The following is a 17,144-nucleotide window of genomic DNA, read 5'->3' as shown; positions in this document are numbered from 1 at the left end:
CATCTCTCAATTGGATACATTGTGCCAAAATATTTATCTTTACCATTATGGTAAAGTGTATACAATGTCACAGGAATTGCTCATGCTGAGTGTACCAAAACCCCAGTGATTTACCACAGAATTGCTGCATTCACACAAAAACTTACAGCAAATTTATAGCTCGTCAATTTGACCTCATCAGATTACGTTATTTCTTCATCTTGCTTTAACAAGGTCTATATGAAGGCCAGAAACTACATTTACTATTTCTAGTATTGATTTCTGTCAGTAAAGGAAACAACTCTTCAAACTATAACAACTTTCTGATGACCTCATTTCTAACCATAAATGCTGGAATGAAGGCAGTGTGCAATGGGAAGGCACTGCAGAGATGCCTGCCACATGGTTTAGGGAAATTGTTCTGTTTTCAGTATTTGACCAGAAACCACTCAAAGCCAAATCCTGGTCTGTGCAAGTGCTTTGTTCAACAGATGGACAAGCAACCCAATCTCAACAGATTTATTCCAATCTTTCTAGACGTTTTGCTCATAAGCTGCTTCTGAAGAAAGTTCTGAGTAGTACTCTAATAAAAATAAGACAGAACCTCAAAATGAATGCAATGTTAGAAATAGCATATATTACAAATCTTTTCTTGATAGGAACAATTAATAAGAATACATATTAGCTTAAAAACAGTTCAGCAAATGTTGCTGATCTGCAAGAAATCTCAATTCACTATTTACAAATAAGACAAAGTGAATACAGGAAATATTACACATTTGGTAGTTAATATGTTATTGTTTGCCGAGTGGTCTATTAGAAACCGATATTTAGGAAGACTGGAAAAGCATCCCAACCAGTTATTACCTCTTCAGTCTATATTTTAAGTACAGAAAATTTGACAACAAATACTGGAGATAACATTCTGCCTCATTAGGGGGATCAGGGACAGATGACACATTGCTAAGACTTCTGCCATGAACACCATTAAAATGTTCCATATACAGGACTCGTAATAAATATACCTATCCCTACTGAAAAGAGATTGTTGCCACCAGTTTAGTCTTTCATCTGTCAAGAACTCACACTCCTGCACTTGCCAATTCAGAACAGTTTAATGATTTTTTTTTTCCTTTCGCTATACATAAAATATAGTAAAGAAAGTCAAATTCAGATAATCGGATCAGCACAGATCAGTTATTCACAATACCGCTTAAACGAGATGATAAAAGCAATGACCAACACGCACTTAAGTTCACACAAAGAGGGATTTCAGGAACATGGCTGACACTTCACACTGCAGCCCAGCACAACGCAAGATCCAGTAACCGTATTGGTCCAGTCCCGCAGAACGTTCCACCAAGCAGTCTTATCTGCACATGGAACACCTCTTACCAAACCTGCTTCTCTTCAACATTCATCCACCTCTATCTGTGAGACCAGGACAGGTGTGTCCCCTCCATCGGAAAAAGAAAGAATATCGCAAATAATCAAGGAAAAAAAAAAACCACCAAAAATTTACAATACAGTTTTTTTCCCCTTTTGATGAGAATGCTTTTCTGTACAAGTGTTTTTTGTAATCTAATACTGTTTAAAAAGCTATCAGCTTCTTCAAGATGGCCACTGTAGGCATGATAATATTCCAGGAACACTTAAATAACAGTTTTTACAATAAATTTTAGGTCCATATCATTAGATTACTTTATATGCACTGGTCTCTCATCTGATTTTAGGCGTTTTCTACGTGGTTGTATAAAATCTTCATCGGAGTCCTCAGTTATTTCACCATCATCTTCTTCCTGCTCAAATTCTGGCAAAGGCTGGAAGGTCCTGTCTGGGTAGATCTCTGTAAGTTTATCTTCAAAGTATAACGCAACTGCCTTCCCTGCCTGTGCTACTTCTGAATCAGCCTGTAAATAAAAGAAGACAGGAATATTCACCTGTTGGAAATGCACATCCCTTCACCAAGTGTGCATGGTCTGAAACGCTTACCTTCAAATTAATCTCTTGTGTTTCTGCATAAACTTGAACAACTTTCATCATCTAAAAAGGATACCAGAGTCAAAAAAAATGAAATTATAATCCTTTCTAAAGTTATGAGATTGCACAGGATTGGATGACTAAAGTCAGCCATAACAACAAAACAGTTTGTTATGGACTACACCCCTCTAGTTCTCAAACTTAGCGGAAGCAGGTTTAAAACAATCTTAGGAGGGTGACATCAGGTAAATAAACCTTCATCAAAACACACACCTTCTGTACAAGTAAGTGTCTCCCACTCATTTTGAAAAGTGCACTCTACTCGTGACCGATTCTATGATTCTAAATCTTTGTTGCCTGGACATCATTTTGAAAGGTCTCACTTCAGAGACAAGTGCTCCATGAGACAGACTACTTTCTTGGGGGTCTCACCCCACTTCGATTTCTATTTTTAAAAGCATATGGCTTCGAGGCACTAGACATGACACTATTATGAGAGGTCAGAGTGACTCATCTTTTGCCATGAGCCAGCATTTCAAACAGGAAAACAAGTCTGAAACACCTGTTTTAAAACAAACAAACCAACCCCAACAAAAACAACCCCACATCCATCTGTCCTTGCTCCCTTGTTTTACTCTTGTCCCCAAGAGCTGCAACGTGTTTTCCTCTACAGTAGATGCTTCATTAATTCCCTTCATGGAGAAGTTCACATAACTGCAACTTCTTCCACAGTGCTCATTAACCTCCACCTAATATAGAGACATAAGGGAGCGGGGGGTGTCAAAGTCCCAAATCCTTGTGAGCACTTACAGCATTACATCATTAACCTTGATTTTTGCTAGTGTACTTGTGAAACAGTTGGGATTTTAATTGTAGGTCTGTGTACTTCCTTCAATTTACTTCCTCAGAGCCAGAAATGCAGCCCAAACACTGCAAAACTCAGATTACATTTTTACAGAAAAATACTGGCTGCTTTATGCATTCCTAAGGTCATGAGAAAGCCATTCCCTGCAATGCTTTCTCCCAAGAGCTTTTTGTCATCCTTGCTTTAAGGCATCTCAGAAATGAGGATACCCTTTTATCTCAGCTCCTACTGTGTTTCATCACAATACCACATTTTTTTTTGATATTCAGAGTATTTTTTCCACTGCTCCACCTAGTAATAACACTTACGTAATTTATCTCCCCAAGTCACATTTCACATATACGGTGCAAATATTTCACTATAAGATGGGTTCATTGCAAAATAAGTCAACTTTCCACATTCATCAAAAATATGACTCCATACAGAAGTCAAATACTGAAAACTGCCCATGAGCTAAAGCACTAAGCTTAATATTAGCCATAACGAACACAATCCTTTTTTGGATCTGGCCTGCATGAGGTACTAGAACCAGCAGAAAGGCACTTCTCAGCAGAAGTTTCCTCAATAGAGGTTGACCATGTTTCATGAGTGTAAGAACAATTATCTGTACAGCTTGAGACAGTTTTAAGGACTGCTTAATTTCATCACCACACTTCCTAAGTACTCCCACAAACTATTCGATGTACAGTAACAAGGTCACCCTGCTCCTCAGTCCTATATCCATAGCAGTGAACACACTTAAAACACTCCCTCTGTTAAAAGCCTGATCTCTCCATTTAGGTAAAACTGTGAAGTAGTTCTATAATTGCATTTGCGTTGTTTGCTTTTTAAGTATCTGATTCAGCATCTGCTCCATAAGCAGAAGTTACGACTGGAAGCAGAGCCTTTAACTGAAGAAGCTGCACAACCACGTTGAAACCAACCTTAATCTAAGAACACATATACAGATTGGAAGTTAACATACTTCGTTAAACCTTTCACAGTTCTTGAAGATCAACCGGACATCTGCCACAAAATCCTCAGGAGTCTGGTAGTGTTGGGAATGCTTCTTCTGCAGTTTCTTTTTCACTGTAGATAAATCCATTGGTTTCTTTATAATTTTATAGTAGTTTGGTATCTGTAAAAAACAAAGTGATTTATCACTACAATGACTACATAGCTCACAGAAGCCACTGAATTTCTTCACTTATCAAAATATCAATCAGCTGATCTTGTCATGCACGGAATGCATGTTCAGCAAGTGAAACAACGCCCTTTCCTCAACTGTTTAAGTTCTTTCTAACCTTCAATGTCTATAATAGCACAGCAATGCTTTTCAGTATACTCACTGCTTTTACAGCTGAAAAAAGTGTCAAAGCAGTTTGTTTCCTCTTCCAAAAGACTGTCCAAAAAAAAAAAAAAAAAAAAAAAGCTCTCCTAAAGCATTTTGAATTTCATTGGTATCCTGAGACATCTGCTCCCAATTGAAAAACTGCCAACTGAAAGTATTTTTAAATATCTGGGTTTGAGACTGGGAGTAGAGTCTCTACATGGAGAAGCTACAGAATCAGCTTCTGTCTCTGTCAGAATCATGAAATAATGACCACAAGAACTTTCAGATTAACCAGAGTGGACATGCTTCAAGTAAAAGCAGTCAGTCCCTTCTCAAACTCAACTCTAGACTTTCAGAGATGTCATACCAAAAATCAATCACAAACTATTTTTCAGGAGACTCACCGAGGCTGGGACTGGCTCTTGAAATTCAATGCTCAGCTCATGACAATACAGGTAAAGCAGAAGACGTTCACATTTCTTACAAAGAAATAAACAGTTTCACATTAACATCCTTAATTTATTCTCAGCCCAGAAGTTCCTATCTCCCTATTTTAATTAGGGTTGTACTCTAGCAGCTTAGTACTAGAAAATTTAAATGCAATCCCCACAACCTTAATTATAAAGTGTGAAGTTCTTAGAAGGGCATCGTTGAGAGGGTAGAACATCACCTTACTGTTCACATGGCAGAAATATACTCCCTTTTTGCTTTCTTCTTCCTAAACAAAGCCTAGAGCTAAAGTCAAGCATGAGGAGGCACACTAATATAGAGCCAAAAAAAAAAGACAAACTACAACCGCTTTTGTCCAACCATAACTGCATGTAACAGGAAAGGACTGACTTGCAGATTTTTATTTTTTTCCCCACAAGACAAAATTAAACAATATGAAACCAAATCCAGAGTGTTTCTATGAATTCCCTGTTGAAATATATTTCTTTCCTTTGCTTATAATTCTTTCGCAGGAATTTGATTTGACAATACTCTTAACACTTTATGCACAGGCTGACTGATAAAACTAAAAATAATTCTGACTGTCAAGGTTATTACACCTTCCACAGGAATGCACCTAAATACTTCTAGCACCTCTCACAGCATGAACTTAACGCACCAAACTTACACAACTATTTTATGAAGGTTATATCAATGTTAAATGCTAAGAACTTCTAATTAAGAACACTGAAGAGATTAATGCATGTTAAAGGATGCATTTAAATACAGAGTATGTGTTTACATGCAAGTTTTGGGTACTAGATGATTACAGTCCCAATGTAACAGAGCACTCCCACATAGTCACAACACCTGGATATGTGGTCACAGCAAGAAAAATCCTATTACTCATTTCATTAGTTTTCGGTTTGGGGTTGGTTTTTTTTTTTTTGGTTGATTGGTTTGGGGTTTTTTTGCAAAGGCCAGAACCATATTTAATTTGCTGCAGCAAAAACATCTTCAAGAAACAGTGGGTGATAGCTAATGTGAGAAAACACTTTTTTCTAGGAAACAGGTTCCTACAGATTCAAGACATACCCTTTGGTCCACAGGACTCAGGCCTTGTGCTGTTTTCCCTTTCTTGCTGTGTTGTGAATTGTCACAATCATATTCTACTTCTGGTTTGCTCAGATCTCTGCAGAATGTACAAATCCACTCTCCACTAAATAGAAATAAACACAATTATTTCAGATATCCAGGGACAAAGTCTCATCAGTGATGACTACAAGTCTTATGTTGCATTGTAGTAATACCCCAAGATAAGGAACAACCCTCCAGGCTCAAGGTAATTCTGCAAGTTGAGGCCATTTATCCTGCCCTCATTCCTCTCCCAAGTGTGTTCTAATACTTTACACCACCTTTCTCACCATGACTGACTTTAAAATTAACTTTATGTAACAGAATCACACTTTGAGAGACCATATGTTTATCAGGTTAACCTTGACCAGTTACACGCAAAACAATTCAAGCAGGCCTTTGAAATGTGAGATTTTTTTTTACTGACAAGAAATCATCCAGAACTAGCTGATGTTGAGGATGAAACATCAGTTTTGGTATGGTGTTGAAATCTCAGCATATGAATGAGACCACAGAGCTGTTCTCAGGAACCACTACACTGTTTCTGGTACCTTGGAAAGCTGAGGAGCGTTGGTACGTGACAAGTCAGGTGAAACACCTTTGGGCACTTTTCACAACATAGTAGATCCCCTCCATTTTGGCACACAGCACACCAGTCTTCATTTGGATCATCATCTTTGTTATTGCCTTCTCCAATTCTAGCTGATCGGTGCATTAGACTCCGCACTGGTGATTTTCCATTTACAAGGCTATGTCCAGACTGTTTGCAACTTTCACTTAAATCTGCTGGTTCAGTTTTCACATGATTTTCAAGACTTCCTAATGCTTCTAATTCACTTTCCAGATGCAAGTTGGTGGACAGAGGTGGTGTCAAGCTGCTCTCAGGACTGCTGAGCTGAAATGAAAGCAGCATATGAAAATCAAGAGACAGACAATTTTACAAGGACACCTTCATACGTTCATATGTCGGAAGTCAAAAGCCATACACCATTTAAAGGTACTATACCCCTTTCCCAAAATACGTGGCAAATCATTATGAAGACCTGAGTTGCATACAGTATTGAAAACTACTTTTTCATAAGTCCATCCTTTCAAGAACAGACTTATTTCTACTGATACATAACATGATCAACAAACTTTCAACCCAAACACACTGATAAATTGTTAAAGATATACCTCCACTGTCATTAGGAAAAATCCTCAAATCCATCGCCCTGCTCCTAGTACACAATCCTATTAAATCAAGCACAGCTGGGAAACGCTGAAAAATACTCACTTGCATACATATTTTATTTATGCTTTGGCATAAGAACTTTTGACTGATTGGAACACTTCTCAGTGTGATTACATACATATGAATGTTCAGGAACTACTAATGGGCAACTTACAGGTTTTATTAGTTAGGCATCAAGAGCAGCAAACCACACTACACTGTTCTGGGTATTTCATTTTAATATCTAAAGGTAAAATTTACATGACAGACTATCCTGTGTCTGGCAGAGCATAGTATTAAAGGGTATAATAAAGTCCTCAACATGGACCAAACTGAGGCTAAGCTCTGTTTTCTGTCGGACGACTTTCAACACACAGCCCCTATCGTAATACACAAAACTGACAAGGACTGGGTGTGTTTTACAGCCACATCACTAGGTCAAGCCCTGTCCAAATCAAGAAGGGAAACCTCTGCCATCATTCAATGTTTATTTGTTCAACATAAGCCAGGAAGCTACTGTCCAAGTCCCACTGCCAGCCTCTCAGTACCTATGTCACAAACCCCCAGTAACTAGCAGCCTTAGCAGTACTACAAAAATGGACAGCTCAACACTCAAGCTGGCCCACAGTTCAGACATACTGCCAGGGAGCAAACTACCTCTCAGTCCTCACAGCTGTTAACAGAATGAGGCTGAAGAGTAAAATTTCTTTATTATTTCCATATTCTTAGACAAGCTGCTAGGAAAACCGTAACACACTGTTGCACAAACTGACTTTACCATGCAAGCGCTCCTTCTGCCATCCTCCGTTTTTTCCTGTTTCACTGTTCCTGAGAAACTGCATATCTCTTCCTCTGTCCCTGGCTCTTGCTTGACTTTCACTTGGTCAGACTTGAAGTTAATGCTAGTTTTCTCAGCAGTTCTGCCCGAGGAGCCACAGCTAGAAAGACACCAGCATATAAACAGGAAGAAAACTCATCACAGCAAAGCAATTTAAGTCACCGTTTTCTGAACAATTTCAACGGCAAAGCATGTCAGAAGATTTACAAGACAGCTCAAGTTTACAAGACAGCAAACAATCATAGTGAGGGCGCGGGGTGTATCTTCTTCATGTAAGCATTCTTCCATTACTATGTCACATTATATATCAAAGGCCTCTTGGCTCACTGCCAATTCACTTTTTGAATTCTTCATGTACAATTTTTCAGCCTGGCAGTGTTAACGTAACATACTCACCTTCCTCTGCTACCGGTGCTGGAGGTACTAGGTGGCCTCACAGGAGTGTGGGAGTTGGATAAACCTGCAAAGAAGCAGTGTAGTAGTTTTGGTACACATTCACATTCTGCAGTAAAATAAATGACCAGGGCTGAGTAACGCCAGAAGTGCTGCTAGAATATCCTAATTTAATAAATCATGTAAGTCAGCCGCCCTCTTAGTCATTTGATCAGAACAAAGGTCTAGCACACCACACTAAACAAAAAAAACACAGACACAAGCTTTTGTTAGAGTCTCAATAATTATTTCACCTAATCCAAACAGTGCTATAACCCTCAGCCCATTAAGTCCCCAAACTTTATCCACTGACATCCACCAATAAAATCAAGAAAAGCAGCCTCTGTATGTGTTGCATGCAGGTTTTGAGAAATATACTAAGTTCCACTGCTGCAACTTTCATTCACAGAATCTTAAAATAATCTTGCAGAGAAACATCTATCAAATGACTGAAATCAGCTTCTTACTAATAGAAATGGAGATTTTCAATGTTTAAGTAACTCAACATTAGGTATTGGTGACTTAATTTGTTCACAGGCACAACGAAAGCTCTATCATCAACTGGCTATACTTAGAATGACCTTGCTCAAATGACCGTTGGCTGTAAGTATTTCCGTCACTAAGCTATTCTATAAACTTACTTCCCAAACCTCAGAATGGCCTAGCCAGCCATCATTTGGAGGCAATAACCGAACTACGTCCTCTGATGCATAAGAAAAAAAGATTGTGGTAACACAGGACAAAAATATAGTCTATACATGTATCCGGAATACTGCATTCACATGTTGGCAGTTTGTTACTCTAAAGATATTTCTGAAGGGGAGTAAAATTTAAATTTCCAGACAAATTTATTTCTGAGCAAAATAAATTTTAAATATCGCTTCCTTTTTGGCAGGAAATGGTAGGTAATTATTTTCAACTTAAATACCAGTAATACCCATCATTTTCCAGAACCACTAGAAATACCCATCACACTTACCTGATGATCCTGGAGATAGAGCTGAAGGTCCTGGGGAGGGATTCATGGTACTTGTAGGTTGTGGGGGTAGGTGGCTGCCCGTAATGTATCTACTTAGGAGGTTATCTAAATTACTTGAACCAGCATCTTCAAGCTAAGAAGCAAAAACAAAGTCTGAATCAGAGAGGCCTGAAGTTTCTTAATAGTTCCACATCTTTAAACTGTGATCAGCATCTTTACCAGATTTGTCCACTATCCCTTCAAGGATTCAGGACACAGCAAACATTTTAATCAGTTTCATACAGACAGCAGTCTTTCAAAACAGAAACCCACAGTCAGAAACTTAAAGTAAGAGTTTTCAAAAGCTCCAAGTATCTGAGTTCTTCCAGTACAGTCATAGGCTGCAGCAATTGCTCTAGGTCATTCCCAACTTTTTGGTTCCCAGATGCTCAGTGTATTAGCCACACAAAAGGTGTCAGTCAGATGAACTACCAGATTACTAATGTTGCAAGAGTTAGTCCACAATTAAGGGAAACCATGAACTTTTTTTTCCCTGAGCATGATGTGAAATCTCCCTCCCATTCACTTTTTACACAGATTTTACTATCTATCAAAACCAAGAAAACAGGTACCCTACTACTTTAACTGCTTAAAGCTATTAACTGCGAGACAGCATAGCTGCGTATAACGCGTTCGAAACACATTCTACTCAAAGCAGGTTTTTATGACTGTGCAAGCAACCTGAAAGACTAATAGCTTCCTATCCATCTCTTTCATCAACTAAAATCCAAGACAGCTGTTACATGAACAGGTATAAAAAAGAGCTTCTTAACGGAACTCCGCATTTTCAGTGCATCGAGAAGTCGCACGTTTATGTTTTCGATTATCCCACTAATAGCTATTTCTAACTTGGTGCATCGTGAACTTTAGACACGTACAGCTGAATCAGTCATAACCAGTTATACCTGTTTTATTCTAATGACTAAACAAAGCTTTAGCACTCCAGACAGATCACAGATGTGACCCTTTTTTTCCCCCCACCGTTCTCACATTAGCAAATTACCTGCAGCCTCATGAGAAAACTGAATGTAAAACCCTTGAACATGACTCTATAGATTAAGAGCTATTGGTATTACAGCAGACCATCTGCTTAGACAAAATTTAGGTTTTGTTTCTAAGGTGATTCTTCCCTGTACCATGATGGCGTTTCCCGTGCTTTTCAATATAAATACCCTGTTCTCAAGAAGCAGCCATCATCCTCCTCTCGCTGGCCTCCCAAACACTCCTGCAGAAAATACATTACTTTTACTTCTTTGCCTCCACTTGTACATTAAATTATGCTTCTGATCTCTCCAAATGAGCTTGCCTTCATCAAAATCTACCTCAGCTTGTGTGCAGTACTATCCACTGCTTCTCTTGGCAAAGAAGGGCACACTCTGCAGTTCCACGTCAGTGAGTACCAACAGTGTGCAGACAAAGTGAGAACTACAGAAGCAGCAACAGTGAAACTCTGTGCAAGCAAGAATTTCCAGACAGACACCACCACAGCTCAAGATTAATCACAGAGGCCAGCTTCATGTTCTGCAGCACCTTCCAGGATCCAACACTAATGTAAATGCTGGCCTGTTGCATACAAGGAGATGGTTACAGCCACATTACTGGGGTACAGAGGAAATGTGAGGAAACAGAAAAGTAGGGCAGTGGGACACCTTCTCTCTGTACTTCCTGCATTTGATTTGTTACATTTAGGAACATCACAGAGAAGTGCCAGGCAACTTTAACTCTGAATAAATCACCATTCAGAGCATAACTATTCAACTATTCTAGTGCTATCTTCCTATGACAGTCTTGTGGAAGACATGAAGTGAATACAGTACTTGAGACTAACTAATCTAAAGATCAATTTTACTCTAGGACAGCCATTAAATACTGATTAATCCTAAAGGTTAACACAGGTTGAGCAGGTCAGCCCTATATAGTGAAAACAGTTGCATGTCCAAGTCAAGGGCTGAAGATTTTAATTCTTTGACTTTAAGTGATAACTAACCACACCATTCCACAGACAAATACCAGTATCCAAATAAAAAGAGAGACACAGAAAGGAAAGCAGATCATCACCTCACCCACAGCATAGTGAACTGCCTGATCTCCTCCACTGACCTGGATGGGTGGGATATCCGGCAGGGAAGGTAAATTCTCTGGGTTTGTTACAGAAGGAATGAGTTCGATTGCCGTAACAGACGGACTTGTTGGACCACGGTTTGCACTCGCCATTGTTGCTGTAGTAGGACTAGTTGGATTAATAGTGGTGTTGTGCACAGAAACAACTGGAAAAGGCCCTGCGTGCCCAGGGTTAGAATGCTGTAGGAAAAGGGGAGAGACCATGACTGCATTACGAACAAATCAAACAGCCACTGCATGTAAAATCGCAACACACGTGTTATATGACAGTCCTTAACAAAAAAATGGGGGGGAAGAACATATAAACTCACATTTCTAGCAACATAACCCGATAGCGCTGAATGCAAAGCAACTGCTATTTTTATTTACTTAGGAAGAAAAAACACTTTATGTGGCTGGATATTTCCACCAAATTATTTTCATATATAGTCATATTTTCCTAAAGCAATTAGTTCCTCCAAAGAAAACTTTAGAGTCCATATGTCCATATGTTTAGAAAAAAAAAAAAAAGAGAAAGAGTTAACTGTTTCAAGTTATTATAAAGTAATTTTTGGTTTTCCAGTCACATTAACATTCGTATTCAATAATTTTTATTCTTAGTGGTATGCAGAGCTCAGCATCATGCTTCGGGTTTTAATTTTAAAACGCTTAAGAATTTGGTTTCATTAAAAACTCTCAACTGCATCACTTTGAACTTCGCTATTCCTGATTATTCTATAAGAAACCCAAAAGCTGAATGTCACTGAAAAGGGAAAAAGGAAATGTTTTGTTTCCCAGAACTAAAATGCAACACAAGCGTGAGAACTCACTTCCATTCTTAATGTCTGAATTTTCTTATGTTCAGCAAAAATGTCACGGTACAGTATGCAACATGGAAAAGCATATAAATGTGTGTAGCTGTGAGTTATAAGTGTTACAGATGGAGGTATCATCTATTGTAATGGAACTCTGGCACAATGGCACAAATGAAGCGTGTACACAGGATATACTTGTCTTTGAAGGTGAGGTTGCATCATGGAGTATTGTGGTCCATTGTGGCGTGGTATTCCTGGTATACGAGCAGCATTCTGAGCCATTCTCATCTGATGTGCTTGGAAAGCCCCACAGTTCATGTTACCCCTCTGCATGGTCTGCATGCTGATCAACCTGGGAGGCTGCAAGGGTTTTTGTTTTTTAAAATTTTTGCTTTTAACATCGAAAAAAGAAGCCAATCTCTTTCCACAGTAGTAGGTTTACTAGTTATAAAACATCAAGAAAAGCCAATAGCTGTCACATTTAAAGTACGTCAAATTTAAAGATATTTTCACGTTTATAAACTGCTTTCTAAGTTTTATTTGACAGGGCAATTTTAAGTCTCAGTGTTACAGCAAAAGGTGAAATAAGAACATGCAAGACACTTACTTGCTGCTGTAAAATTTGTGGGCTTGTCTGCCTGGGAACCGACCCAGCTGGCTGTCCCATCCTCATCTGCTGCAGCTGCTGATGCTTTTGTGCATACACTTGCTGCTGCATATGCTGAAGTCGAAGCTGCGCTAGATTGATTTGTCCTGGAGCTTTGTTGATGTGGTTTGTTCCTGGAGGAGCTTGTCCAACCACTACATTAGGAGTGTAACTAGGAGTTGGTTTATTTTCAATAACGAGGTTACCTAAACGAAACAAAAAAGAACTAGTGAACAGTTAAATCTCCATCATCATCCAAAGGTTGATAAACACAAAATACTCAGCTGTTTCTAATTCAGTTTCCCCAGGAGCAGTAACAAAGCAATTTAAGTTTGACATTTTCTTTTTAAGTCTCCATAACCACACATGAGAGAAGCAAAAAGAAAACTCAGGCTACAAGGAAAGATTTCAAAACTAAAAACATGGCCTGTGAGGAAAGAGTGAAAGAACTGGAACTGCACAGCCTAAAGCACAAGACAGACAGAGACGACTGTTCTTTGTGTTCATAACAAACTGACAAGATGAGAAATAAAGTAGAAAAAACCCACATCGAGCATAAAGTTTCTATACCTAAGGAAGCAAAGCCTGCAAAAAGGTATTTGGGTGGATAGTGAAGAGTGTCCCATCACTGAATGACTAAGAATAGGTTATACAAGCATGACACAAAACACTGCTGCAAGCGAGTCCTGCCTTAATACAATGTGATGGACCACATTGCCTCTCTAGCTATCTCCAGTCCTATTTTTAAAGCGAAAAGGCAAAATGTTGATTTTTAAATTTGAACACGTACTTATTAGAATCTGCATGTCACTTCTTAATCGAGGTTAACAGTTTCTGTTATGTTTCCTATACAGCTTCTCCCACCTGCCCCAGGTTCCTAGTCAAACAACATTTGAGGCTCTGTTCTGGAAAGCTTTGCTTTTTCCTTCTTGACTATCTCCAAGAGTAACAGCACTCAAAAATTGCCTGAGGAACTGCCCATGAAAGAATAGTGTCAATTTTAAACTGTTACTTACACAATGAAAAGTTTGTTTACTGTGCACATAAACTTCCTTGACTAAAGACAGGAACACCAAATCCTGGCTAGTGGACTTGGAGCAAGAAGCGAGTACACATGAAAGCGCCAGGAAGATCTGATATTTTTATCAGGTTTTCTATTAGATTTTTATCCAACAGAGAAGCTCACAAGCAGCGCTAACAGATACCTCTGTCTCACTGTGCTCTCCCCATTCTACTCCACCTCCCCTCTTCTCTCATTCAAAAACTGTTCTTTGAAAAGTATAAGTGATTAGGGGATCAATACGGAAGGAAAAACTGTGACACTACACTGCTGCAGGATGAGGTAATAATAAAGAGGCTAAGATAATAAACACCTTACACCCTTAAGAAAGCACGTTACTATTGCGTCTGACAAGAGCCAGCAATGTGCAGTAATCATAACGGCAAATGTCCAGTGATGCTGGCTGTCACCAAGCAGACGGGCAGAACATGAGCGCTCCAAGCTCCTGCCTTACCAAGCTTCAAGCACTTCAAGCTCCCGTTTCACCAGACTGTTACAAACTCCCATGGCAGCTAATGCTTTAGAGCAAAGAAGGAATAAACAGCTGCACTGGGAAAAACTACTTAAGATATAAAAGGTTACAGCTACAGTGCCGTAATCTGTGGTGTGGCGGTTGCAAGCAACACATACAGGAACAGCAGTCTCTCTCCCGTTATGAGGCTCTGTTTCTCCTCCATCTTTATAAATGTGTCAGACATCTTAGAACACAAAACTAGTTAAACGTTGCTTCTTAATTCACTTACCTTTCCATCAATCATATGGACTGGCTTGGTACTCAGCCATGAACTTAGCTCCTACCAACAGTCCTCCCTGTCCTATGCTTGCTCATGCAACTTCCAACACATTAAGACAACTAGTATTACTCCATATGCAGCTAAATACAAAGTTCAGGTAGGCAAAACTGATTCTATTTACTTGCCAAAGAAGTTCATTCCAGAAACTGAAGCACCCATTTAGCACTAGTCTGTTATACTATAACCATCAGAACCACTTCAAGGGGGCGGGGGGAAGAGACATTCCTACAACCATTCCCACTGGATACCAAAACCTGTGGAGAAAGTTTTGCTAACAGGAAGAACAGAGCAGGTAAGGAGGGTAATCAGGACTGGATGGGTTATGTCAAGACAGTTTTGGTCTTCTGCATTAAGAGATGTATTGCAGGTCAACTTCCTCATGTTGGATGAACACCTCCAACTCAATCTAGTTATTCACGTAACACAGAATAAACAAACACTACTTTCTCACCTAAATTGACGACGTTCTTTGCCCAGAATGTAGGGTCACAATGGAAGCGTATTGCTCCATTGGCAGCTGGGACAGGATCACAACGTGCCTTTAAAATATGACGTAACTGGAATGTTATCTAGCGGAAAGCAAAAACAAGACTGTTGATGGCAATGAAATAAAGAAAGAGAATGTTACGAAGTGTACATTTGCCCAGAGAGTTTAGACTGCTGGATCACCAACACAGGCTGTCAACAGCCGGTTTGGTTGTTAGCCTGGAAAGTTATCAATTCACCAGGAAAATCATCCAACACACAACTAATTTTTTATTCAACTCAGAGGATTACAGAGAAATACTGTTACACAATACTACTACTTCTGCAATGACTCAAGTGAAACACTGAGGTGCCTTGACAGAGCTTGACCCCATTCTTTCTACGATAATACTGTTAAGTCCTTAATTTACAAATGAAAAATGTTGTACAAGTTGGGAAATTTATCCCATTATGACAGAAACTGTTGTTTTTCGGTTTTGGTCAGTGGGGGTTTTTTTGTTTTGTTTTTTTTTTTCTCCTCTTTTTCAAATGAAGCATGAACTACTAATTGTCTCTTCCTTGGACATAATCTAGTGAAGCTACAGGATACTTAGAAAATCCTTTTGACTAAACGTTCTCTGTACTATACAGACAAGTTAAGAGGATGCTTCCTTACCAGCCGTTTACTGTATAGCAAAGCAGTACTGCTGCCACTTGCAATAGCCCAATTAGTAAAGTTCATCACATGCTTCACTTGTCGCGAAAGACCAGTGATGTCATTTTGTTGTTGTATTAACTTCATCTGTCTCTCCTTTGTTACATTCTACAAAGAAACAAAAACTTTATTATAATGAGGGCTTCAGACTTATGAGGAAAGTGTAAACTGCTATCACAGTTCTCAGAGCACAAGAAAAATGTCACAAGCAAAGCAGCTTATACTAATGCTCATATTCAGAGTGGCCAGAACCATCAAGTAATAATCCTCTATTATTCCACTCTACCATTCTTCCCAGAGGTATCAAAGTGCAGGGAAAATAGCAGGCTCAGAGAAGAGCCTCTGCTTTATCCCAAGAAAACATTAACTACTAAAACAAGACCCGTTCTCTTCCTCATGTTGCCAGAGGCATAGCAGCAAGACAAAGAACTGGAGCAGCGACCCAGACTGGGGCCCAACAAAACTGCCAGCTCCATACTGGGTGTTGCCCTGGCATTCCTGAAACTGCCACCACAGGAGCTGCAGAGCAGCACCTGGAAGAGACAGCAACAGCAGTGGCCCAGGCACGCTGAACACCAGATCCTACGCCAACCAAGAACTGCCTCTAAACACCTCATAAGTACGGCAGGTAAACTCAGCAGCCCCATCTCTGAGAAGTCATCAGCCTTTGATAACCTGCCAGCTGTAAGCCTTGCATCAGTACAGCAACACCTGCAGTCACACCAAACAAACTGTTTGCAAACATGGAATGCGAGTTCTCAATAGGGGACTGGAAACAGTGAACAACACTATTATTTTTTTCTCTTAACTGTACCTCAAGGTGCTGTAAGAGAGATTTTCCCTTTTTATTGATTTCATTGATGAGGGTGAATATAGCCACTTTGATTTCCTGTTCTACTCGTTTGTTAGTTTCATTTACTTCTTTTATCCTAAAAAAAGAGAAACGTATCATCAGGCAGTCACTTCATACTATGCCGCCAAATACTAAACACCACAGGCATCTTCCTACCCTTGAAAAGTGAAGCAGCAATTTCTGTATTGAAGTTCTGAGAAGTGCAAAATTTATAGCTTGCTTGATTTCTAACAGAGAAACCGTCATTAATCAACTTTTTCAAAGATGCTATCTAAAATTTCAGTTTTTGAAATAAATTCAAACAGCCTGAGATCGAGATGCTATCTCAATAATCAACTTGTGTTTTACTTAAAATAATATGAAACGGTCCTTGTGGTTTATACACTTTATTTATATGTTTACACACACAGAGAGACATACCCAGCCAGGACCACATGTGTGCGTAGGTACACATACATATTTATTTCCATATCATGTCTCTCACTATGAAGAATTT

General features: G+C 39.2%; 1 protein-coding gene across 2 annotated transcripts in view; it reads right to left on the bottom strand.

Moving 5' to 3' along the window:
* Positions 1–482: 482 nt before the first annotated feature.
* TRIM33 (tripartite motif containing 33) overlaps positions 483–17,144 on the bottom strand; it is a 38,697-nt gene continuing 22,035 nt past the window's right edge. Inside the window, exons 6-20 of one of the 2 annotated variants that reach the window (XM_086476730.1) lie at positions 16,610–16,724; positions 15,757–15,903; positions 15,067–15,184; positions 12,723–12,967; positions 12,311–12,475; positions 11,301–11,501; positions 9,162–9,294; positions 8,147–8,210; positions 7,691–7,850; positions 6,251–6,594; positions 5,661–5,784; positions 4,541–4,615; positions 3,789–3,941; positions 1,972–2,022; positions 483–1,889 (exon numbers count right to left, since the gene is read on the bottom strand). In XM_086476730.1, the coding sequence (XP_086332856.1) occupies positions 1,677–1,889; positions 1,972–2,022; positions 3,789–3,941; positions 4,541–4,615; positions 5,661–5,784; positions 6,251–6,594; positions 7,691–7,850; positions 8,147–8,210; positions 9,162–9,294; positions 11,301–11,501; positions 12,311–12,475; positions 12,723–12,967; positions 15,067–15,184; positions 15,757–15,903; positions 16,610–16,724 (2,308 nt within the window). In that variant the 3' untranslated portion in view covers positions 483–1,676. The remainder of the gene's footprint in view (positions 1,890–1,971; positions 2,023–3,788; positions 3,942–4,540; positions 4,616–5,660; positions 5,785–6,250; positions 6,595–7,690; positions 7,851–8,146; positions 8,211–9,161; positions 9,295–11,300; positions 11,502–12,310; positions 12,476–12,722; positions 12,968–15,066; positions 15,185–15,756; positions 15,904–16,609; positions 16,725–17,144) is intronic. The other variant, XM_086476731.1, reaches the window with a different exon arrangement.

The sequence above is a fragment of the Leptosomus discolor genome, chromosome 21, assembly GCF_034619465.1.
Source record: "Leptosomus discolor isolate bLepDis1 chromosome 21, bLepDis1.hap2, whole genome shotgun sequence".
Classification (NCBI taxonomy): domain Eukaryota; kingdom Metazoa; phylum Chordata; class Aves; order Leptosomiformes; family Leptosomidae; genus Leptosomus; species Leptosomus discolor.
This window is presented reverse-complemented; position numbering and strand designations above follow the sequence as displayed.